General features: G+C 49.9%; 10 protein-coding genes across 10 annotated transcripts; 6 read left to right on the plus strand and 4 right to left on the minus strand.

Annotated features, from left to right (window-relative positions):
- Window positions 1-110: 110 nt before the first annotated feature.
- N7484_002573 (translationally-controlled tumor protein) lies at window positions 111-902 on the minus strand (the record flags this gene model as incomplete). Its single annotated transcript, XM_057112993.1, has 4 exons — window positions 111-195; window positions 266-422; window positions 491-776; window positions 888-902. The coding sequence occupies 4 exons, from the start codon at window positions 900-902 to the stop codon at window positions 111-113; spliced, it is 543 nt and encodes a 180-aa protein (XP_056973133.1).
- Window positions 903-2,025: 1,123 nt separating this feature from the next.
- On the plus strand, window positions 2,026-3,328 carry sur2 (sphingosine hydroxylase; the record flags this gene model as incomplete). The annotated part of the gene is made up of 2 exons (XM_057112994.1): window positions 2,026-2,716; window positions 2,769-3,328. 2 exons carry the CDS (start codon window positions 2,026-2,028, stop codon window positions 3,326-3,328), a joined length of 1,251 nt encoding a protein of 416 aa, XP_056973134.1.
- A 302-nt stretch (window positions 3,329-3,630) lies between these two features.
- Window positions 3,631-4,832, minus strand: N7484_002575 (MOSC domain-containing protein; the record flags this gene model as incomplete). Its single annotated transcript, XM_057112995.1, has 3 exons — window positions 3,631-4,089; window positions 4,164-4,575; window positions 4,714-4,832. 3 exons carry the CDS (start codon window positions 4,830-4,832, stop codon window positions 3,631-3,633), a joined length of 990 nt encoding a protein of 329 aa, XP_056973135.1.
- Window positions 4,833-5,191: 359 nt separating this feature from the next.
- N7484_002576 (uncharacterized protein) lies at window positions 5,192-6,549 on the plus strand (the record flags this gene model as incomplete). The annotated part of the gene is made up of 3 exons (XM_057112996.1): window positions 5,192-5,643; window positions 5,698-5,775; window positions 5,835-6,549. The coding sequence occupies 3 exons, from the start codon at window positions 5,192-5,194 to the stop codon at window positions 6,547-6,549; spliced, it is 1,245 nt and encodes a 414-aa protein (XP_056973136.1).
- Window positions 6,550-7,080: 531 nt separating this feature from the next.
- On the plus strand, window positions 7,081-8,694 carry N7484_002577 (aminotransferase, class III; the record flags this gene model as incomplete). Its single annotated transcript, XM_057112997.1, has 5 exons — window positions 7,081-7,093; window positions 7,146-7,454; window positions 7,516-7,862; window positions 7,921-8,373; window positions 8,440-8,694. The coding sequence occupies 5 exons, from the start codon at window positions 7,081-7,083 to the stop codon at window positions 8,692-8,694; spliced, it is 1,377 nt and encodes a 458-aa protein (XP_056973137.1).
- A 136-nt stretch (window positions 8,695-8,830) lies between these two features.
- On the minus strand, window positions 8,831-11,791 carry ysh1 (cleavage polyadenylation factor subunit YSH1; the record flags this gene model as incomplete). Its single annotated transcript, XM_057112998.1, has 5 exons — window positions 8,831-9,366; window positions 9,427-10,069; window positions 10,122-11,268; window positions 11,476-11,573; window positions 11,639-11,791. The coding sequence occupies 5 exons, from the start codon at window positions 11,789-11,791 to the stop codon at window positions 8,831-8,833; spliced, it is 2,577 nt and encodes an 858-aa protein (XP_056973138.1).
- A 618-nt stretch (window positions 11,792-12,409) lies between these two features.
- On the plus strand, window positions 12,410-14,173 carry N7484_002579 (uncharacterized protein; the record flags this gene model as incomplete). Its single annotated transcript, XM_057112999.1, has 2 exons — window positions 12,410-13,472; window positions 13,527-14,173. The coding sequence occupies 2 exons, from the start codon at window positions 12,410-12,412 to the stop codon at window positions 14,171-14,173; spliced, it is 1,710 nt and encodes a 569-aa protein (XP_056973139.1).
- Window positions 14,174-14,635: 462 nt separating this feature from the next.
- N7484_002580 (uncharacterized protein) lies at window positions 14,636-16,385 on the minus strand (the record flags this gene model as incomplete). Its single annotated transcript, XM_057113000.1, has 4 exons — window positions 14,636-14,719; window positions 14,775-15,218; window positions 15,278-15,638; window positions 15,700-16,385. 4 exons carry the CDS (start codon window positions 16,383-16,385, stop codon window positions 14,636-14,638), a joined length of 1,575 nt encoding a protein of 524 aa, XP_056973140.1.
- A 2,350-nt stretch (window positions 16,386-18,735) lies between these two features.
- Window positions 18,736-21,010, plus strand: N7484_002581 (putative protein kinase (Lkh1); the record flags this gene model as incomplete). Its single annotated transcript, XM_057113001.1, has 6 exons — window positions 18,736-19,542; window positions 19,607-19,688; window positions 19,747-20,094; window positions 20,154-20,613; window positions 20,672-20,759; window positions 20,816-21,010. The coding sequence occupies 6 exons, from the start codon at window positions 18,736-18,738 to the stop codon at window positions 21,008-21,010; spliced, it is 1,980 nt and encodes a 659-aa protein (XP_056973141.1).
- A 1,539-nt stretch (window positions 21,011-22,549) lies between these two features.
- N7484_002582 (amidase) lies at window positions 22,550-24,124 on the plus strand (the record flags this gene model as incomplete). The annotated part of the gene is made up of 2 exons (XM_057113002.1): window positions 22,550-23,915; window positions 23,970-24,124. The coding sequence occupies 2 exons, from the start codon at window positions 22,550-22,552 to the stop codon at window positions 24,122-24,124; spliced, it is 1,521 nt and encodes a 506-aa protein (XP_056973142.1).
- Window positions 24,125-24,135: the final 11 nt, after the last annotated feature.

Here is a 24,135-nt window from a genome sequence, read left to right on the forward strand (position 1 = left end):
AGCCATCCCCGCATCCGATCTAAACATGGATGCAGAGGGCTCGCGTTTCGTAACTTTTTTATTTCTTCAGGTCAAGTGCAATGCATTATCGCCAGCAAAGATCAAAGCGCTTAGACCTTGATCTCCTTGAAGCCGTGCTTCCAGACGGTGGCGAAGGGGGTGACACCATCCTCACGGAAGTTGATGAGAACGTGCCTAGATGAGATGAAGTCAGTAAATTGCAATGCACGGTTGGAGAGGTGTTGCGGTATTAAAGGCAACGTACATAGCGTCACCGTTCATGCTCTGGCCCATGAGGATGTCGTAGTCGTCGTAATTGGCAATGATCTTCTTCATGGCCGCACCAGCGTGCTTCTGGAACTCCTTGACGGCCTCCTCGTCACCCTTGTCGGTAAGGGCCTTGTTGATCTTCTTGATGTAGGCTAGAAAAGTCGGTCTGTTAGCTGGATGTGTCCAGACATTCGAGTAACCGGCAAAGACGCATGCATACCCTTCAGGTGAGCCTTGAAGGCATCCTTGGAAGGCTTGAGGCCCTCCTCGACCTTCAACCAGACGAGACGGAACTGGTCCTCAATGTCGTGGACCATGACCATCTCGGCCTCGCCGTTGTCATCATCGGCGGCATCCTCAGCGGAGGGGTTGGCACCAGCAAGCTCGAAATCCTCGCCGACCTTCTTGGTGTACTTGCGGCAGTTGGTTTCCCACAGGATGGGGCAGTCCTCCGCGGGGGTGATTTTATAGGTGTCCGAGAGAATCTCGTCGCCGGAGATGATGTCCTGAAGATCGTCAGTTTGCCAATCAGGAAATAATCAAACCGCCAATGGACTCGAGTTCGATTCCAAAACGGTCCCAAGCGAGATATACAGCGACGATGTAGGACAACATACAGTGTAGATAATCATGGTGGTGGTGGGAGAGTGATAATGTTTTCACAAAGGGAAATTGACCAGAAGTGGAGGAGAAGAGAGGGAAAACAAAAAAAAAGGAGGGGAAGAAGTTTTTTTTTAGTGGCGGGCTCTGGTTGGTGGGGGAGTTTGCTCTGTTTGTCCCGATCCCGGGCGAGATATCAGGATAGGTTAAGCACCGGCTAATAACATGGTATAAGTATGTATAATGGTATCAGCCTTATGATTGAATATGCCTACTGATATAATGATTCTGAGAGAGCCACCTGGGCAGCTAATGATAACCATTCCTCATCCTGTATGGGGAGACACCGATCCTGTCGCCCATTATTCTTCCCAATCGCTATAGTCCGACGCAATGGCTAAGATATAATTCTCCCCTGCCATTACGAGTCTTTGAGCCTTTCCCAATTTGTTTCTAGAGCAAAGGATGATCGCAATATTTAGGCCTAGAAGGAGGACACATTCTCTCCGTCCAGATGGTGTGGTGAGACATTGACAATTCCCGTGTATACCAACTTGTCAAGTCAGGCCACCAACCTTGAATCATGCCAAGTAGAGTCCCGGCGTACAAACCAGTCATTCTGTTGCACTTACCATGTGACAGATCGCCCAATGCATCTTGAATAGACCATTCATACAGTAGAATACACCAAACCAGCTTGGGAGTAAACAAGTCGCCGCATCGGGGGATCCAATACCACCTGGATACGGTATGATACACCATTGGACCAATCGGGGCCATCCAATCCGTCCATCCGTCGTCACCCGTAGCGTCCGCATCCGACTGGCGCCACTTCTTTACTTCTTTCTTCGGTTCGTCTCCTGTTCATCTTTCCTCTTTGATCTTTCTTCCTCTTCCTGTATTCTTATCAGATTCTCTACTGGGACTCGGTGTAGGATCGTGCATTGCACTTGCTCTACACAGATTGTCATTGTGCTCTCCCCGAGTCCCTTGGGTAGTCACCGTCAAAGTTCATTTCCTGATTTCCAAGCTTATCGCGCGACCCCCATCCACATCTTCATCCAACTTTTTTTTCCTTTGCTGTTATCAAACTCTTGATTTAATCTTCATCCGACTCCTCAAGTTTTGCCCACCTTGAACGCCATTTTCGCCACTATGGCCACCAACGCGTCGGTCGCCTGGGACCTCCCTCCCCTCCCGAGTTATACCCTCTCCGTGCGGCAACCCGTGCTCGCCCCCATCCCCGACAATGTCTTGGCCTTGGCGCTGCCCATCATCGCATACTGGAGTTTGTCTATGGTCTATCATTTTATCGATGTTTACGGATACTTCGAACAATACCGCTTACACACCCCCGCCGAGGTATTGAAGCGAAACCGCGTGACCCGTTGGGAGGTGGTGCGCGATGTCATTCTGCAGCAAGTCGTTCAAACAATCGCCGGCATGTCCGTGGCTTATTTCGATCCCGTGGAAACGGTTGGCCGTGAAGAATACGACGTGGCCGTATGGGCGCAACGACTCAGACTCGCCCAGCGAGCCATTCCCCCCATGTTGGCTCTGGTCGGTGTGGACGCGGCGGGTCTGGCCAAGTCAATGTCACAAAATGGACACACTTTGTTGGCTGGAGCACTAGCAGGAGGCTCTTACCCGGAGCTGATGCAGTCGCTTATTCTCGACAGTGGAGCCGAGGTATCCGCGCCTGCCTTCACCGGTTGGGAGTTGGCCTTGGCGAGCTTCATATACTGGTACTTCGTTCCGGCGCTTCAGTTTATGCTCGCGGTCTCCATTGTCGATACTTGGCAATACTTCTTGCATCGGGCGATGCACCTCAATCGATGGCTCTATGGTGAGATTTGTTCATTCATTCCGGAGGCTTCTGCGGCTAATAAAGTTCCCAGTAACATTCCACTCTCGACACCACCGACTCTATGTTCCCTACGCTTTCGGCGCCCTGTATAACCACCCCGTGGAAGGATTTTTGCTGGATACTTTCGGTACCGGTATTGGTTTCTTGGTTTCTGGGATGACCAACCGACAAGGAATGTGGTTCTTCACCATGTCCACCATCAAGACTGTCGATGACCACTGCGGCTACGAATTTCCCTGGGATCCTCTACAGCACTTCACTTCGAACAATGCGGCCTACCATGACATTCACCACCAGAGTTGGGGCATCAAGACCAACTTCTCTCAGCCATTCTTTATCTTCTGGGACCGTCTGCTCGGCACACAATGGACAGGGGACGTCACATCTCGTTACGAGCGGGCCCGAGAGATCGCCCAGAAGCAGGTGGATCTGGACACTCTCAAGGCTGCCGAGCTGGCCGAGGAAACCGAGCCTGAGCCTGCAGTGGTCTCATCTGACGGCCCGGCCACCCGGACTCGTCTACGCCGAAAGACTGTTGACAGTCTCAAAGGACCGAGTCACAGTGTTCCCAGCAGCGTCCTACACAATTAAGGCTCCGTGACGAAACTATAAGAATGTGTCAATTGTTCATGCATAGTCCCCGAGGGGGGCCTTGGAGTTGCTGGTCATCTCCTTGTGGCTACGAGGTCATTTACTTTCCTTTCTCTTCTTGCTTAACGTATGTGGGATCTCGGCCCGTTCAAGGTGAGGCTCCGTTGTATTAATAACTTGAGAATGCTCATAGTCAATTCTTTGTACATGGTTTTCTCCACGTTTTACCGTGACTTACTGTTAATAATGTCTATTCTTCTATACTGCTGTGGGCATCATTCGCTTTGCTTTTGAACAAATTCTTATAGATACAAGACGATGTCCCATCTCCCGTGAGACATACTTGAGCATAGCAGTGTCTTTCCATTGTCGAATAACCCGGTGAATCGAGCATCTAATAGACTGGCTCCATCCCTCACATCCGCTTTTTGCCAGGACTCAGCCAATTCGTCTATGGATGGATCGCCCGTTGTGCTGGCCTGAAAAGATCCAGAGCGTAGATTTTTGTTTGGGAAACCGGAGCTTCTCTTGGTGTCGCGCAATGCTTTCATCAGACGCTCTCCGAAGCACCAGTAGATAGGGGCACTGCTATCAGTATCCTGCAGCGCTTTCTTGGATCGCCTGTCCAGTTCCTTGGTGTGGATGTCACGTTTGGACTCAGCTGCTCGTACATGAATGTCGGGCTGGACTTCTTGGGGAGACTGCCCCGGGTCCAATGCTTCAAAAACAAAGGGAGTTACGGTAGGTGTATCTCCTTCCTTCTAGATACATCGAGGATCCGTCTACATATCAGGGGCCATTACAATGTCGCCTCGTTGCTCCTAGTGTTTCCAACGTCCTTCCCAGTCGATTCTAAAAAATTGGTTCGGACCTCCTTCCCCAAAGAGTCCAGGTCGGTCAATTGCTTCATCATGTCCATATTCTCCAATTCAGTATAGAGATGGTGTTGCATGCGTTCCACCAGAACGATCTCATCCCCAGCTTGAACAGATCCCTCCTGAATATACCGACAGTGCCAACCAGTCCGAAATGGTTCCTCGGTGAGCTGGGGCATGTTATTTTCCTGGAAGTGGTGGTTAGGATTGTAGCAAAGCTGCCGGGGCAAGCTATTTTGAGCAATAATATCACGACCAATGCGTATAATGTCACCGATGCATGTATTGCGCTCATTTGCTTTCTGCGCTTCCAGAGTGTTACCGAATCCACCCACAAGAATCACATATTTGTATGGGCGTTTCCGGTCAATTCTTGGCTCCAGGTATTATAGTGTCGCGAACAATTCTGCAGTGGTGCCTTATCAAGGCCTCCGTGAGAATTCCTACACATACCTATCCCCCTGACAACTCACCTTGCTCATGGGTGTTGAGTCACGCCGCACCGATTACAAAATGACCGATTGAAGCGGTAAGCCAAAGACGGTTTTGGCCTTGCTGGTGCCCACCTCGAATAATTGGACCCGCTGCCATAGTCGTTCCAATTCGATGATATTCGCGGTGTCATTCATGGTGGGCTTCCGGGGTCCAAGCTCACCCCTGCGTATTCCCCTTGCGAATATTGTGGTCTTTATGTATGGACTGACACGCCTGCCGTGACGAGCCAGGGAAACCAATCTCTGAGTCGCTATCGAATCTTTGCAGTGTAGGATGTGTCCAGCTCACAGTTTGCGGCCGATATAGACGTTATCACGTAGGTGCGGTCCGAGCACATGACGCGTTGGAAAGATTCCCCGCTAATGGATGTTGAACCCAATGGTCAGGATGCAATCACATGACGAAAGGTGCGGTTGACCTGTTCCCAGCATTCCGAGGTTCTCTGTTCCAAGCTTCAATGTTGCTACTATAACTGCCTCCAGCTTATGGCACAATGACCCCCCAGATTCGGTTGGCCTATCGGCCTCCAAATGCAACTCCGTTGCCATATACTGCATCCCCGCTCAAACTCCTGTGGGAAGATCTTCGCCTTGTCATCCGTTATGCCTGGGCTCTGCCTCTTGTGTTCTTTCCCCTTCGGTTGGGCAAAACCGCTCGACTGGATGAGCTGCATCCATCAACTCGAAACGGGATATCAATTGGAACTCAGGGCTTCCTCGCTGTCTTTCAAGTGTTTTTTCTTCTTTCCATCCCATTCACCGTGATTTTCATGGTCCCTGCTCTATGGATTCTTCTATACATCACTGTTGCACTAACCTTGAACTACGTCATCTGCATAGTCGTGTTGAACGGCTACCGCAGGGTCTTTGTGTCACAAGTCCCGATTGCGGAGCAGCCTGCTCATACCCATGAGCATTGGTTCTTTATCAATGGCATAGCTGGCAGGTAAGCTTCCACGATATGAACCAGAATGCATTCTCATCCACTCATGTACTACAGCCACAGTTGGATGCAAGACAATTTGGACCAACTTTCTTATACCTTTGGACGAAGAATCACGGGTATTCATAATCGCACGTAAGCTCATGGAATATTTAAAACACCCTTCAGCAATGGATGCTAATCCGCCATGGCAGGTCAGGCATCATATTTGACCTAATCGAATGCTTGATTCAGCGCTGTTTTACCTATGCCACCGCAGACATACGCCAAGCGTACCCACTCATCAAGAAGGCATTGCTAGATCCTGACAGTGAAAAGGTAGTCTTGATACTTCACAGCCAAGGAGGAATCGAGGGTGGCTTGGTAATCGATTGGCTCTTGGATGAACTTCCTCAGCCCATTCTAGAACATCTAGAGGTCTACACTTTCGCGAACGCGGCGAATCACTTCAACAATCCTCGCCTAACATTTGGAACTAAGCAAAATGGGACCGACTCTTCCCGCCTTCCTTCGCGATATCAGTATTCCGTTGGTCACATCGAGCACTATGTGAACTCAGCTGACATGGTTTCGCGGATCGGTGTTCTGCATTTCATCACTATTCCCAATAGATACATGGGCCGCCTATTTATCCGTGCAGGCTCTGGTCATCTTCTAAATCAGCACTATTTGGATACTATGTTCACCCTGGGACCTGATCACAAAGTGCTGGAAAACAACCCGTTCATGGATTTAGAAGTTGAGACAAAGTCAGATTGCACACCGCATGATAACTGCGAGGATACCCTGCTCCCTATTTCCGCCACAGGTCTCCTTCAGGAAAATCCACCCCCGAAACTGCGCGTCAAAGACTACAGCCGTCTTTGGCATTATCGGAATGGAGGCCTTCCATCGGACAAGATTGACTGATTGAGATGAAGTGAAGGCAATTTAATCAGAAGCGCAATTCAGTGTTGTATAACCCGTGTCTATCACCTGAAACGGCGAGACGAGATGGCAGTATAAAATTGATACCAATAGAGGGAAGGGCAATACAAGGTTATGCCATAACAGCATCTGGCCAGAAAAATCAAGGAGTGCCATGGGCGAGATTTGCCTACGTAGCAACGACAACCATTTGGTGTAGCCCCATTCCTAGCATGTGATCTGAGCGCACTAGGGACCAAGATAGGAATTCCCTTGGAGAACTTTCTCCACTACGGTCATAACTCCGCCAGGGACCCATCCATCACCGTGCGCTGGTGGTGCTGACCCACATCAAAGCCAATCGGCTTCTCGGCTTCTCTGGATCGGCAAGCCGAACCCACTTCACCCCGCGGGCAATTGCCTCGGGTCAAAGACGTACAAAAGGAAGCTAATTTCCGACTTTTTCATGAACTAACTTCGCTCCATACAAAATCCTCAGACCAGAACCATTGCTTTTACTTATCACTTTACGATATGACTCAATCCGGTAGTAATTATCCCAAGCTATATCTAGTCATCGTACTGACATCATGAAATAGCTTCTAATCCCACGCGTAGTGCGGTTCTGCACCGGGATAGCCAATTTATTCCTAAAAAGGCTATCGGTGGTAAAGGAAGTTACATTCTTCTTGAAGATGGTACAAAGTTCCTCGACTCAACCGGCGGTGCTGCCGTCGCATGCCTCGGCCATGGCAATGAGACCGTTCAACAGGCTATCAAAGACCAAATGGCCCAGATATCCTACTGCCACTCTGCATTTTTCGGAACAGATGTTGCCGAGGAGTTGGCACGGCTGTTAGTTGATTCAACTGGAGGCAAGCTATCCAAGCTATTTGTAGTCAGCTCCGGTCAGCATATCCCTCAAAACCTTGTTTAAATCCAAAATCACTAAAGCAGTCGTTCATCTAGGTTCCGAGGCCGTCGAGGCTGCATTGAAACTTGCGCGTCAATATTTTCTCGAGCTACCTAGCCCCCAGCCCCAACGCGAGCGCTTCATCGCTCGCTTGCCTTCTTACCACGGCACTACTCTCGGCGCATTGGGTGTTGGAGGGCATATCCTTCGAAGAGAGCCTTTCGAGCCCTTGCTAGTGAAAAATACATCACATGTATCACCGTGCAATGCATACCGTGGCAAAAACGAGGGCGAGTCTGACGCCAGCTATGTGGCCCGCCTTGCAGCCGAGCTAGATGCCGAGTTCCAGCGAGTTGGTCCGGAGACTGTGTGCGCATTCATCGCGGAGCCTGTAGTCGGAGCTGTAAGAATAGATCTCTGCTCCGTAATTTATGGAAATGACCTGACATACCACACACCAGGCCCTTGGATGTGTTCCAGCGGTCCCAGGATACTTCCCTGCCATGAAAGCCATTTGTGAGAAATACGGGGCTCTGTTAATCTTGGATGAGATCATGAGTGGCATGGGCCGATGTGGAACTCTTCATGCCTGGGAACAGGAAGACGTTGTCCCGGACATTCAAACCATAGGCAAAGGTCTTGGTGGAGGCTATGCTCCAGTTTCCGGGATCTTGATCAACGACTCAATTGTACAGGTTCTGGATAAGGGAACGGGTGTGTTCCGGCATGGACAAACCTACCAGGGCCATCCAGTCTCTTGTGCTGCTGCCTTGGCGGTACAGAAGACGATTCAAGAACAGAACCTTTTGGCAAATGTGCGGAATATGGGAGCGTACTTGGAGCAACAGCTTCGCCAGCGTCTTGGCGACCATCCATATGTTGGAAATATTCGAGGCAAAGGATTATTCTGGGGGGTAAGAAAGGAACAATACGGACTTCTCGGGTTTGAACGATTGATTGATTGACTATTGGATCTGCAGATTGAGTTCGTTAAAGACAAAACTACGAAAGAGCCGTTTGATCCGGCGACTCGGCTATCTTTTCTCATGCAGGAAAAGGCTCTATGTTCGCAGTATGCTCTCTCACTATATGGCAGTCTCGGAACGGTGGATGGGGTTCGGGGTGATCATGTGCTGCTGTCACCTCCCTTTACTGTTTCAAAAGAGGAAATCGACCTCATTGTTGATGGTGCTGCGGAGGTGCTGGCGGAAGTCCTCAATGAGCTGGGGCTGTGATGTGAGGATGGTTCTAATTTCCAATATTTCTCAATTTTTGTGAAAGTTTTCACGAAGGCAGAGCGGATCGAATAAGAATATATCAACGAAGAATCATTTCTGTTTGGTCCGGAAATTCCCATTATTGTACATAAAATCAATACTGTGACTCAATAGCAACCGTCTTGGTCCTAGCAGCAAGTTCAATTTCTGCCTGGGACTTCACGGGACCATTGGCCACCACAACCTCCTTGGGCATGGAGCTAGCTGCCCACAGACCAGCAATGGTTTCAACCGCCCTCTCAACGACAATGCGCACTCGGTCGCGCAGAACAGCATTGGCACATTCCACTTCCAGGTTTTCCAACCAGACGCGGGCAACGTGCTTGTCTACCTTGATTTCAATTCCAGGTACTGGGACACCCAGGGCTTGGAGACGCTCCAGTTCGGCTGACTCGATATCAGCAACACGCTCCTCGCTGAGGGCGGCTTCATCGCCGTCAGTTGTGCCAATTGCAAGATCGGCGGGTACACGAGGACGTTCGATGGGGGCAATGTCAGAGCCAAATTGCATCTCCAACATCATAAGGAGACGATCAAGTCGATCGTCGGCTCCAAGATGTGAATGGGGGTTGGGAAGCGCGTCTAGTTCACCGTCATGGTGATGATGGTGATGATTGTGTTTGGCCGATTCTAGATATACAACTGTTAGTTAGTTTTAGAACAATGGAAGAGGGCTATAAGGTCTCGTACGTTTCACGGAGGCTGGGCTGCTCTCGACTGTGAGAAGCACGGCCATGACGGCATCGGCAACTCCGTCGTTCATCATGTTGCCCTCCCACTCGAGCTCAACCTCACGGCTTCGTGGGTGGTATCGCAGAACGACACAGCCCATTATTAGGAATGTTTGAGCTTGGTCCATGGGAATCTCCTCATCTGCAGCTTCCCCATGAAGATATGCTTTCGAGTCACCATTGGCCTCTTTCTTTTCCTTGCTGTCTGCACCGATCTCCTCAATGGCGCCGAATGTGCTCTCAAGGGCCCATTTTATTAACTCCATACTAGCGGAGCTAAGGGTCAGGTGTTGTTTGCAGGTGATGGTAGATGTCGTTAAACCCGCGTACTCTCGGAGATCTTCCGGGGCCATCAAAGACAGATCAAATCCGTTTTGAACCAGAACTCCAGCCATGAGTTGACTGTCCTCTTGCTCCGAAGGCGGAGGAATCTGTGCCAGTTTGCCAACCACCTTTGCTATTTTGTCTTTCCTGAAGGGAATGCGCACTTCATCACAGTTTGCCGGTGTGTAGACCTTGACCTTGACTGTCTTATCAGCGTTAAGGCTAAGAAGCTTGGATTTGAGCCTCATCATTTGATGCTTTTCACCGTGAACCAGAATCTGTTGAAATGTTAATGGCTGGCACGACGCAAGATAGCTCTGATCTACTTACAACCACCGGTGCAGCAACTTCTTCAATGAAGTTGCGGTTTTCCACGCCGTCAACGTGGGCTGCGAAACTAATCTCATCAACGGTACATCGGCGTGGAATCATCACTTTCTGTTCGTCGTCGTTTCCTCCAGGAACTCGTCCGCGGCCTTGGATGGCAGAAACTTTGGACATAACGGCGGGGATCTGATCCGGCTCGTTGAGCAGTTGCTTGGCCATGGTGCCTTCAACACTATAACCTGTCATGACAACACCATTGCGCTCGCTTGGGGCCCACCTCTCAAGCAATTCTCTGCTGGTTCCGGTCTGAAGCATACCAGGAGAGGCAATCATCACGCAACCTCCGACATCATCAAACCGTTCCAGACTCCGGAGGCTTCTAACAAAGCGGAAATCCCATGGTCCTGCCGTGATACTCTTGTCGCCGCTTGCCTCGGCTTCAGCCATACGTTGCCGGAAAAGTCGTTTGATGTTGTCGTTCATGGCACCGATATATGTCTGGTACACGACCATGCAGCGACGGGCCATATTACCGATGTAATAGATAGGGACTTTCTGCAATTCGGGATGTCGCTCCCAGTATTCTTCAAGAATAAGAAGCAGTTCTTGTGCACGACCGAGAGCAAATACTGGCATCAACACACGACCTCCACGATTCAAGACGCCGGTAATTGACTTCATCAGAGCAGCCTCTCGTTCCAACCTGGGGGGATTGGACGAAATGCCAAATGTCGATTCTGTAATCAGAACATCAATCTTAATCCCCTTTGGAACGGTCGCCGGAATCAGATGGCGGTCCTCTTCACGTGAATAATCGCCTGTAAACAAGATGTTCAATCCAGCAATGGATACCAAGAACATAGCAGCGCCCAGTACATGACCAGCCGGGAAGGGGGTGATACGGATGCTGTTAATGGTGTGTGTGGTATTGAAGTCGATGGTCTCGATTAGAGGAAGGGTCGAAAGATGATCGCCCTCAGTATATAGGGTGGTGCGCTGATCTGAAGAAGAGGATGTATTGCTGACTCGGACGTTATCCTGAATCAACCATTTGTAGATAGCTTTTGTAGCGTGTGTCATGAAAACACGACCTTTGAAGTTTGTCTTGCTGAGGACATAAGGGAGTGCCGATGAGTGATCAACGTGAAAACTAGAGCCAAAAATGAACCATTAGCGACCGACAAAAAAAAGACATGAGCTAACAAGATGATGCCAAGTTTCAATGCTGGCATAAGATTGTATCCGGGGTTGCTTATCTACAACCAGGATGCAATGTAGCACAAATCATTGTGTCTCGTGCTTGCGCATGTCCCAAGGTCCCCAGAGCTGGTGTTCGGTGGCAAAGGAATACACATACTGGCTGATCAGAAGGATATCAACTGTGCTTAAATCAAACTCGTCGAAGAAAGGAAGCGCTGAGAAGCCTTCTTTGGCTGGATGCATTCCCGCATCAAGCTGTTAAGGGTCGAGTCCAAATTTTAGCACATCATGAATCCCCTCAATTCCAAATCGAGGCTTACCATGACCGTCTTGCCCTTGTACTGGATGATATGACAAGATCGTCCAACTTCATTGCCTCCACCAAGACAATAGAACGCCAGCTCGTCCGAGGGATCCACCGGTTCATCGTCCATGGCGGCACCCATTGCTGAAGCTTTACGCTTGGCCGCCATTATTCCTTAGTCTAAGCGCTTGAACCGAATCAAATAAAATAGTAATGCGTGTCGTAGTCGCGATCAGCTTGCCGGCAGAATCGTTCGAGTGAAGGGCACCGTGAGCTCCTTCGCGGTTGATGAGAAACCGAGCAGTCAGTGTTCGGTGCAGGTCATTTCCATGGCCAAGACGACACTGAAAATCAAAACAAAGAAGGAAAGCCACGCGGACTGAATGGCGGTTGAATCTAACAAGATGTAGAATTAAGTCGCGAATCCAGTCCACCGTGTTCACCGCCTTGGGGGGTGGTTCCCCAGGCGTTAACTAAGCGACACGTGATCAGCGCGATCCGCGGAGCAAAACCTCAAAACGCAAAGCTCCCTGTTCCCCTCGTCCCGCATCACTTGCGTCCATACAGCCTATCATATCCGCTCGTCCGCCCTGCCTCCTACTCGAAATATTTGCTACGCGTCGACTTCATGGTTTTACGGGTATTCTGAGATGGTCCCACTTGGTGGTATCTGGTGGTGTGAGCAAGCCGCTCACTTGAACGACCACGCGTGGACGTATCTTCATTTCGCGCACTAGTCGGATCAATTTTACTAGTCTCTACGTCCACTTCTGAGACATCATTCATCATGGCGCAAACTCGGCACCCTCAGCAGCAGCAGCAGCCGCCCCCTCAATTCACTTCTCAACCTTTCTCTCCTCCTGTCTCCTCTCCCTCACCTCACTCTGCCTCTTCGCCCGTAAATGGAGGCGCAGCACCTCCCCCATCCAAACGGCCTCGACTTTCTCCGCTTCCATCATCGCAGTCGCAGTCCCCCTATGCTTCACCAAGCTTTGGAGCGATGCAACTCCCTCAAGCTCAACTTCCACCCCAACACCCGCCTCCCATGAACGGCACTGCTCCGAACAATATGCCACCACCCCCGGGCACTATGGGGCCGCCTTCGCGTCCTGTAGATAAAACTACCGATGCCGCGGAGTTGACGGATGTTCTGGCATCATCGGGTATCGACGTGCGAGAGGAAGAGGCATTTCTTACGCGCAGCTTCTCGGGGCCTAACGCGCAGGCGCAGCCGGCTCCTCGAGGGCAAACACCCCATCATCCACCACCCATCAACACATCGTTTGCATCTCAAACATCGGCTGGGACTCTTTCGGCATCCAGCAGTTTTGGCGACATGTCCCACGTCAAACCGGCGATTCCGCAACAGTCATTCTCCGACCCGGCCTCGCAAACCCAAGTCCCCTTCAAAGACCCCAATGAGCCGACTCGTGAGGATACAGAAGCGGCAAGGCGGGCACAATATCATCTACAAGAGCCATTCTTGTTAGCCAAACTGCTCGAGCAGAAAATCCAGAAACGAGGCTTCGACCTTGGTGTTCGCATCCCCTCTGAGGGTCTTTTCCATCCCGTTCCCGGCCGGCCGCAGCCTATCGAAGTTACTGGGCCTGATGGATCGTCCGTTATCCGTACCGGTCAAACCATTCTGAATCAGGAGGGGGCACCCCTGGTGGACATCCTGAATCTGATGTCTCTGTCTTGCGAAGAGCGACTACGAGGCATCATTGATTATTCTTCATCCCTATCTCGCAGCCGTCAGGCACACTCACATGGCGTGGTTCCCGATGAATGGCAGGATGTCGCGCAGCCTTTGAATCCAGTCACTGGGAATACGGCAACTCCTTCCAAGCGTATGTGCATCTTCTGAGGCACATCAAATCAATTATAAACTGACCATGTTCTAGGCCCTCGTCCTGGTACCGAAACCTCCCTTACAAGACCAGTCGCCGAGAAATACCGCGCCCTTGTGAGTAAAGAGTCCTCACAGGAGAACAAACGTGAAGCCAAACGCGCGAAGCGTAACGCAGATGCCACTGTTGATGAGTTCACCGGCAATCGTGCCGATTCTGTCGACATCACTGCATCCGCTCCCTCGACACCTATCGGCGAACGAGCCCCTAGCTTCGATAAGAAGTCTATGACCAAGAAGGAAGCGAAGAAGATGATGGACTCCAAAGCCAGTGAGGCGCAGCAGCACCAGCAGTCCGTTGAAACGGCCCGTTTAGCAACTAATAGCATGCTTTCTGGCCGTATGTTCGGAACCAAGAAGTCATACTCGTGGTTGAAGCCCGGAGGCTCTTCCAGTGGGTTCTCATCGCCATCACGCGCCGCTCCTTCCACACCTACTGCCACGCCAGATAAGCCCGGCCGCTCTGGAGAAACACCAGCTGGCCAGCCAAAGCGACGAATTGGAACGTGGCGCGAGGATTCAGAGAAGGGGTCTGGCATTCAGGTCCGGGATCTCTTATTCATGCTCGAGGCAGATGGACGAGGAATTAAACACGTGCAACGAGGCTACTCGAAGGATCCCAAGGAGGATCGCTCAACGTGACCGAACCAGACCATTGTAATCTTATTTTCACATTTCTTTCTATTTTCCGGTCTAATTTGTTTCTGGATGGCGGGGGAAGGGGTGGGGTCAAGTTGCAGGGAGGAATTTGGCAATTTTGATCCCCGCTCTAAGAGTTTTTGCATCTGCGTGAGTCTGGCTCGTGGCGTTTGGGCTCTTTTTACTTTTCACACAGAGATGCCGGGGGTTCCTTTTAGCTGGAATTTATCTTTTTTTTTCGAAATATTGGTTGACCATGCGTGCGGATAGAGATAATTTCGCATATGATTCGTCTGATCCTTCCTTGTCAACCGAGCCAACAGCCATTTCTATGCATGGGGAAATTAGGTACAACAATGAGAAAAATTAAACGCGGATATACTGTATACATGTATACTGTAACGGCATTTGGGTGGAGCTGGGTAGACTCGATATAAGGCAAGTTATGGCTAGACAGATCTGTCATCAAACCATCTGGCGCACAGCCTCGTGTGCTCGGTTCATCTCATCCTCCGATGGCATGTTGACAATAGCCAGATAAAGCACTTCCTATATCCAGCGTCAGAATATGCAATTCATGTCCAAAGATCCTGAAAAACTCTACCTTCTTCATGAGTTTTGCAATTGGCGTCAAAAGACCATGATTATCTCTCTGGCCCGTTGTAGATCCTCTGGCAAGGAAGCTTCGACCTCCGGAGTATGGCTCATCCCTTGAGAAAGACTGTGTGGAGCTCTGCGGGCTCCTGAACTCCCTCGCTTGGGCGATGACGTCTCTCAACCCGACTGAACGACCGACCGGCGCATGTGGTGCCGGGTTAGAAGCAGATTGTGTCCGCATAGACCCATCATTCTGGTATCCATTGCAGTAACCACGCCCCCCACGAAGTTGTTCATTCTTCAACCTCTGCAGCTTCTCCATGCTTAATTTCCCACCAGTGACCAAGGCAAGTGGGTCACCACTGCTAGCCGGATGGTTTGGATCGGCATATCGGGAGGTGAAGGTAGGTCTGGGACCCTGGATCAAATGACTGTCCGGGTTCTTGGCAATCTAATGAACTTGTCTATTAGGTCACCTTGCGGATGAGATGAATGGATCATGATACTGACAAACTTGGCCTGGGCTCTCTTGTCCATGTAGCTGCTCACGAACTGGCCCTTCTTCTTCATTTTGGACAGCTTCTTCTCCGCGTTTGGGTCGGATGCCAATTGATCGATCTCGGGGAAAACCAGAGGCGCTACCTCTGGAAAGATGTTGCCATAGCCCTTGCCGTCAGAGGACTTGAACTTGTGTCGAAGGCGTTCCAGCGTACCAGAGCTACCACTGCCAGCGGCCTGCGAGATCAACGAATTGAGATCGACCGTTGTGGATGCTGCATCAGCCAGCTCAGGGTTCCATGTCATAATAAGACAATACAGACCACGAGGCTGAAAGAACTCTTTATTGACTTGGTCGAAAAACGAGTTTGTTCTGAAGCACAGTTGTTAGCATCAAGCAGCATCAAATGATGGGTGCGTGTTTATTTTCTTACTTTCGACGGCCATCTACCGCAATCGCAATGTCGGTGGCGATCTGAATGGCAATCGAAACGGCAATGCCAGTCACGGAGGGCAGCCAGATGGTTCCAATGGAGGCTAAATTGATTGCCTGGAGCCAAGGGGTAGCTCGGCAGGCCTTCTCGGCAGTGTTGAGAAATTCAATGAACATGGTCTGGTCGATCCCACAGTCGGCCAGAGCAGGGGCATATGCTCGAATGAAACCACGATCACGGGTCTTTGGCCGACGCTGGGGCAAAACAACTGGGGCTGATAGTCGTGGCTGTGGCAGATGCCCGTTGACGGTGTATGGCGGCGGCGCTGGGTGAGCATATGCAAACTGATGTGCAAGGTTGGCCTCATCAACTTCCGTATATTGGGGAGGAGAGCTGGTCTGCTCCTCGGGGTCATGTCGAAGCTCCTCTTGGGCTTCATCTAGAGCCCATTGCTCTTCTAAGGCTCTGATTGGGTGCTCAGATGTTCCATTTGCTGGAGTGGGGAACTCATGAATCAAACGCTCCTCCTCTGAGTTAAGTTCCGTCTCTGTGGTGATTTCTGTGGGCTCTTGGGCTGGTTGGTTCTGCTTCTTTGCCTTGTGTGCCGATATACCCTCCGATACGAGGCCGATGCCCACAGCAATACCTTGAAAGGCTTTCCGACCGATGGAACGAGCACTCGTCATTACGCCAAAAATATGTGAAATTGGAAATATGTCACAGTAGCAAGGCGTCAACGATGAGCGTGGATTGATTGTAATTACTTAGGAGGACACGGCATGCCTTATATACAGTCCCGGCGGATAAGCTTACCAGCCAGGATCTTCTCGACCGCATTAGCAGTGGCTATGCATTCTTCCTCAAAGGATGGATTTGAAGTAGACCCGAACAGTGGTGGGTCATAAAAGGGGAGGTTATTGGTTCAGGGCATAATTGAGTTTCCGCATCCTATACCCGATCGGGCGAGCAGTTCGGTGGCGGAGCCCGACACTCTTTCTGGCCATGGCTTCTGTACACCGTTTTAGGAGTTTATCATGATGCCTAAATCTTTCACTCTTGATTTCAAGTTCAAGAAAAAGAAAAAGAAAAAAGGGTAGATAAGGTGCATTCTGTTCTTAGGTCTCCTCAAGCCCTTGGCCTTGTGCGTTGACTTGAACCGCCTGTTCAGAATTGCAATGACATATCTATCCAGGTAGTTGGGTTGTTCTGTTCATCAGTACTTTCGGTTTGTTTATAACAGTGAATTTGATGAGCTCATATGCGTGGTCACCCAGCCCCGAAGGTCTGGGGAAATCCAAGCAGGTCATTGGATTACGCGATTTGGATAATGGAATGTGATATCTGGGCGTCCGGTCACTCCCAGCATGCTTGAGGAAGGCATCTATTGCATAGATATTGGAAGATGGAACATTTGGAGTGTCTCCATGTTGAGACTTCGGCCCCCAGTCAATCTCGGAGATACTGTATATATCCAGGGGTTTCTGCGACTCTGTCGTAATACTGTACTTAAATTAGGTCCGAGATGTCACCTATGCTACTTCAATCTCAACGAGTCAAGTGATAGTGCATTTAGATTCCAATTCTAATGGTTTGAAACATATGTAAATGAGTGGATGCATGATCAATTTAGACGAGCAAGACAATAGCGGTAGCCATCTACTCCAGATGTCGTCTATTTCACTCACCCTCGGTACCATGCTAGTCTGATTGTACGATGGGCTTTACACATTCAACTTAATGGACAATTGTGATCAAATCTACCTGAGACAGTGATTATTGGAGAGATGTTGCTTCCGAGACGAGTTCTAGGCACATCAGCCGAGTGTATATATTGGACTGTGGAGCCGACTTCATCGAGGGAATTTGGTGTTCTCCAGCATTTAGAACCCCGGAGAACTCGCTATCCCACATGAACTGTGGAATTCATGCATGGATCTCACCAAGCCACATTGCACAGAATTGATTTCCAGTGGAAGAGCCGAAGAGGTGAAGCCAACTCGGTTATGACTCGGTCCTACTGTTCATCCGCATGTCAGGTGATCGGCCGCGCAGGTCCGCATTCTGTCGAGTTTGAAGCGATTTATCCATGGAGAGTTGGATTGTTACTTCCTCTAGGGCCTTGATGGGGAAAGACCCATTTTTTCTAAAAATTTCTAGATCGCTATGGCCAATTTGCTGTGATGGGGCGTGTGGGCTGGATCGGCTAAGCCAGGGCTACTCCAGGTGGCGTGGAGTGGGCCATAGAAATGGAATGAGGGCGTAATTCGATTTTCCTTCATTCCCATATTAGTGTTTGCAACGTCTTTTTTTTTTACTAACGCGCATGGACCCTAAAGTGCCCACGGTGGCTGAAGCAACACGGGAAAAGTCCTAGGGGGAGCGTTTATTGTAGAGGGTTTCCATAGACTAGGGTTTCCACAGACTTAGAATCCAACAGGGAGAATAGAGCAAACAGGAGATATATATTGGCCGAAAGAACGGAGAGTCATGTAGAAAAGCAAAGAGGAATGCTGTTTCGATCCAATTATATCTGTAACGAGAGAAAGTCGAGGCATTAAGAGAAATGAATGATCGGCGTTGTTACGTCCCCCAACTCTGGCTCGTCGGGTTCCATCATCAACTCAACTTCACTCCTCTCCTTCCCCCATCCGCATTTCTTTATAAATGTCGTTCCACTTATTCTCAATGAGTCGCACTTTCTCTCTTGCTTCGTCGTGATATCCTAGATATAATCCTCGAGACGGAGAACCGAAAAATTTCCACCCCCCCATTTTGACTAGAGATGCATCGGATCTGATCTCATCCCATTTTCCGACCGCCTCGTCATTGTCACGTCCCAAGTCAATCCCTTCCGACTCTCCCTACTGCCTCTTGCTCGACCGGGCTTGATCCCAACAGGCTAGTATATCTGGCCGCCGTGTTTTCATCTCCGGTGAAGAGTTTCTCCTCTGTCACCACCGGCAATCGGTCGTGAACGCCCTCTTCTCCGCGTCCTGGGACCCCGTTCGTGTGACGGACGAGACTGATCCGTACACAATGTCCACACCGTCCACAGCTACTGCAACCCATCCCTCTCACCAGCGCTACGGATACCCCCATTCTTCATACCAAGCGACGACTTCTTACCCAACCCCGACTACAACCGCAGGGGCTCGCTTGACAAATCCCTACACCTACTCCGTCCCCTCGCCAACCACCGCTCCGACCACCACCCTTCCCTACAACCCATCTACTCGAGTCGCGCCGGCGAGGTCGACCCCGTCGGGCATGGCTTCCCATCAAAGTGGATCCAGCGCGGCCCCCTCGCAAAGTGGTCGGAAAAAGAAGCCCGATTGGGGCGAATTCTACAAGAATGGTATCCCCAAAGAAGTCATTGTGATAGATGACAGTCCAGGCCCCGAGGCCTCCAAGGCCTCCAAATCTGCTCCAGGTCACGGCGCGTCGGCCGGCCAACCAGCTGTACCCCAGCCTGCGGGCAAGCGACGACGCACTGGAATCGAGACTGCCTATGATTTGGGCTATTATGACCGACCTTCCTTTTCCATCAATCCTCAGCAGTATGGGGAGGATTCGTCGAACTCACTATCAACCGACCGAACTACCTCTCTGCACACTACAGCCCCGACGTCACTGGGCTCTCAGGGCAGCACAGGCGCCAGCAACGGTATTTACTACGAAGATGCTTCAGCTGGTCAAAAGCGTAAGCGGACCACTCGGAAGTCAGCCCGCGACGAGCAAAAACGGCGCGAACTTGAAACTGTCGGCGACGCGTTCCTGGAATATGTTCCACCACCGCACCCGGTCATCAAAGCCAAAGATGTGCCCGTGCCTGTCATTCGTGATGTGCGTGAATGCTGGACCTCTCATTTTCCTGTCTTCAACTGAACTAACCTGAGTTCCCAATTAGTACACGAGCGCGCGACATGAAAAGTTTGACGATGACGATGGTCACTACATTGTGACTCCCGATACACCGTTAACGGATCGATGTGGGTTTAATCTACACTTGCTACCCAGGCTGGCACCGACTCGACTAACGTTTTGCAGACTCTGTTATCAAACTGCTCGGGCAGGGCACATTCGGAAAAGTAGTGGAAGCCTATGACAAGACGCGCAAGGCCCGCTGTGCGATCAAAATCATCCGCTCCATCCAAAAGTACAGGGACGCTTCCCGGATTGAACTGCGAGTACTGTCAACTCTAGCCTCAAACGACAAAAGCAATCGCAACAAATGTATCCACCTGCGAGACTGCTTCGATTTCCGCAACCATATCTGCATCGTCACCGACTTGCTGGGCCAGAGTGTATTTGATTTTCTGAAAGGCAACGGCTTCGTTCCCTTCCCCAGCAGTCAGATTCAGAGCTTTGCGCGCCAGTTATTCACAAGTGTGGCCTGTAGGTCCCATTTGCTCACGAAAAGACGGATGTGGGATTTGACACTGACCTGATTACAGTCCTTCACGACCTCAACCTGATTCACACCGATCTCAAACCCGAAAACATTCTCCTCGTCAGCAACGCCTACCAGACTTTTACATACAACCGCACTATCCCCTCCTCCTCCCATGCGAACCCTCGAAATGCTCGGCAGCGACGGGTTCTCCTTGACAGCGAGATCCGTCTAATTGATTTTGGCTCTGCCACTTTCGACGATGAATACCATTCTTCGGTGGTTTCCACAAGGCACTACAGGGCACCTGAAATCATTTTAAACCTGGGGTGGAGTTTCTCATGTGATATCTGGAGTATTGGATGCATTCTGGTGGAGTTTTTCACCGGGGATGCCTTGTTTCAGACCCATGACAACCTTGAACACTTGGCTATGATGGAGGCAGTCATCGGACACAAGATCGATCCCCGATTGATTCGGCAAGTCATGGCAGGACGCGGGGGTAATCACAACTCCGCCGCCAAGTAGGTTCACTTTCCAAGTCAAGTACCTTATATGATCTTCTATTAACGCACTTCTTAGATACTTCGTCCGCAACAAACTTGACTACCCGAATACCGAAACAACCCGGGCATCCCGGAAGTATGTTCGTGCAATGAAAGAACTAACTGTATGTGTTGCCTCTTGTCATTCATTATAGGGAACTTCTTACTAACTTATGCGCAGGACTTCATCCCTACCAGCACTCCCTTCAACCGACAATTCCTGGACCTGTTACGCCTAATATTCGTATATGACCCTAAGCAACGAATCACTGCCAAGGATGCATTGAAGCACCCATGGTTCAAAGAGAGTATCGTCGATGATGGCACAGAGGCATATCGGATCGGTATGGGCTTGCATCGCCCCAACGCTCGCTAGCCTTATGTCTTCTTGTCAATCTTTTGCGCCTCATCAGGCTTTCGCGACACGTATCTTCATGGGATCCACCGGCGTCTCTTGGGTCCATTATGGATAGATGGTTCATATGTTCTGGGTAATTCTTGTTACGGATGGGAATGGGACGGTGTTTTCACATTAGGAAAATGATGCTCACGATGTGTTTTGCTTCTTGCTCTCTTGTTCTCTCTTCTCTTCTCTTCTCTCGCTCTCTTCTTACCTCCGGCGGCGTCTTTTCAGGGCTGGGTTTTATGAACATGCACAATCCTGGCTTGACCCTGGACTTTGTACCACCTGGGCAGTCAGGGCACGATTCTCTTCTCCCCTTGACCTTGCTCTCCTGTGCGACCCCGGCTTAGCATTTCGCACGGTGATCCATCGTGATATTTTACACCTTATATCATTCTGCCATCCCTTTCCAGCGCTGGCTGATGCCACAGACTTCTGTGATCCGAGCATCTGCCTATCTGCCGTTTGCTTTCTTTGCGACTTATTTTTTTTTTCTTCTTTCGATTATCAATGTGGGGTTTGGAGATTCTTAGGCTGCGTTTCTTATACCATGTTGAATTTGTTTCTCTGGCGCGTACCGGAGTGGAGAGCAGTGTACATAGGCATTGGCCGGGTCCTAGCCCGACTTCATTGATCCTTGGGATTTTGGATTTGCTTAAGTGTCCCGTATATCGATCCTAGGATGTTCCAAGGTTGATGCATATATCAGTAGTCTATAGTCAATCCAATGTACTTGTATTGCATACTTATAGAGCTGAAGATACTGCCATACACCGATCATTTTACTCCGAACCTTGGAAGAGATGGGTCCAAAGAAATGCACATACAATACAATAGATGTTGTCTCGGTCCGTCCACGGAATACTATAAAAGTCGAGATGATTTAATACCCTTGATCCATCAACGCCAAATCAAACCAGAAGTGTAGAGTGGATTCTGCAAGAAACCAAGGGGAAGGTTGGCGAGTGTTCCCTTATGATGCAATATATGAGGACTATTTCATTGAAAACCGCGCTCACTGGCCGGTTTATTCCTCAGTGCTACATGACCAAGGACACTTGGGACATATGGGTGTCTAGGTGTCCGACGGCAATGATATTTACCGTTGAAACTGGGGCAACAGATGGTTTATATCTGCTTTTTGCCTTTCTCTCCTTTTTTTTCTATTCTGCCTTTCAGGTAGCTCAAACATTCTTCGCGAGAATGAGGGTGTAAGTTGGTTGGGAGTGGAAGAGAAGCAGGGGTGGGTGAAGGTATTTTGAAGCCATTCAGAGATGTTAAGATTTTTATCAGGCCAAGGGTAAGGCTAACCCTAATTTTATTGCTTGATTTCTTTCTTAGTTTTATTTATCTTATTTCCCTGGCCTTAGTTCTGCTTCGAAATACTTCCAATGTTTTCAATGTTGGCATTGCCCGACGTTAGAGTATCAACACTAAACCACTCTCAGATCGTCATAACAACGCCAACCCACTCAACCCCTCAAAACAAAGCACTAGACCTCCCCCATCAGCATGAATGCACAACAGCATCCCAACGTCCTGGAACTCACTATACCAGCCTTTCATGCCTTACTCCATCAAGGCAGAACCAGCTGTAGTGAGGTAGTACGCACTTATCTCGCCCGAATCACCCAGCACGATCAGACACTCAAAACACTCATAACAATCAGCCCCAACGCCCTAACCACAGCAATCCAAAAAGACACGGAAATAAAATATTATCTTCGAAAAGGGATTCCCCTGAAGCCTCTCCATGGAGTCCCAATAATCCTGAAGGACAATTATACAACCTCAACCTTACCCACAAGCGCAGGGACCAAGGCCCTACACTCCCTCCGCAGCAAAGATAGCGAAGTAGTGACGCACCTACTCAACGCCGGAGCTATAGTCCTCGCAAAAGCAAACCTACATGAGTTCGCTCTACACGGAACAACAACCTCGTCTCTCGGTGGACAGACACTTAATCCATATGACCTATCCCGTACTCCGGGTGGCTCCTCCGGCGGCACAGCTGCAGCCTTAGCAGCGAACCTGGGACTTGTGGGGTGTGGGACCGATACTATGAACTCACTGCGGTCACCGGCGTCAGCCTGTTCGATTGTGGGGTTTCGGCCATCCATAGGGAGTGTCTCTTGTGTGGGAATTGTGCCTGTTTCCGAGACACAAGATATGGCTGGTCCAATGGGAAGGACTGTGGATGACGTTAGGATCCTATATGAGGCAATGAAAGGGCCAATTAATCGATTGATGGATTCTTGTTCTTATTCTGGGTCTGTTTGTCATGAGAAGCAGAAACAGCGCGCACCACGAATTGGGGTTTTGAATGCGTATTTTGAACTCGAGGACCCTATTGCTTGTTCTGAACAGGATATTGCCGAAAATCGTTTGGTCCAAAGTGTTGTCCATCATGCGCTAGACACGATTCAAGGCGAGTTGGACATAATGCTGATCTCCGTGGACTCAGATCCAGACTGGACTCTGGCGAACCTGCTTGCCAATGCGGATACCCAACCTTTTGAATTCAAGGATTGTCTCAATGCCTTTCTTCAGTCTTCGTATGTAACATCAACGCCATGTCGCTCGCTTCAAGATATAGCGCAGAGTGGCAATTATGACAAAGAAGCTGTGACGGACGTCTTCTATGCTCCTCTGCGAGATCCTGAGGTATACTCGCGCACGAGCAAGGAGTACCGGTCTCGTCTCGATGCTATTGCGGCTCTGAAGGAGTCAGTACGATGGTGTTTTGACAAGTATGAGCTAGATGCATTGGTATATCCGCATCAGCGACAGCTGGTTGTCAACGTTGGGGAAACGAGACAGCCGAATCGCAATGGGGTGCTAGCAGCTGTGACTGGGAACCCTGCAATTTGCATTCCAGGTCAGTCTGTAATATTCCACGGACGCAATGAATATGAGACTAATTAATATAAAGCCGGCTTTGGTCCAGCTACTACATCGGCACCTCGAGGAGTTCCTATTGGAATAGAGTTGATGGGTCCACACGGAAACGACGATGACTTGTTAAACATTGCATCACAGTTGGAGCAAGTCCTTCAGGCAAGAAAGACACCACTTTTGACTGAATGATGATAAATGAT

This window comes from Penicillium longicatenatum, assembly GCF_028827895.1.
Source record: "Penicillium longicatenatum strain IBT 33135 chromosome Unknown contig_2_segment0_segment0, whole genome shotgun sequence".
Lineage (NCBI taxonomy): Eukaryota > Fungi > Ascomycota > Eurotiomycetes > Eurotiales > Aspergillaceae > Penicillium > Penicillium longicatenatum.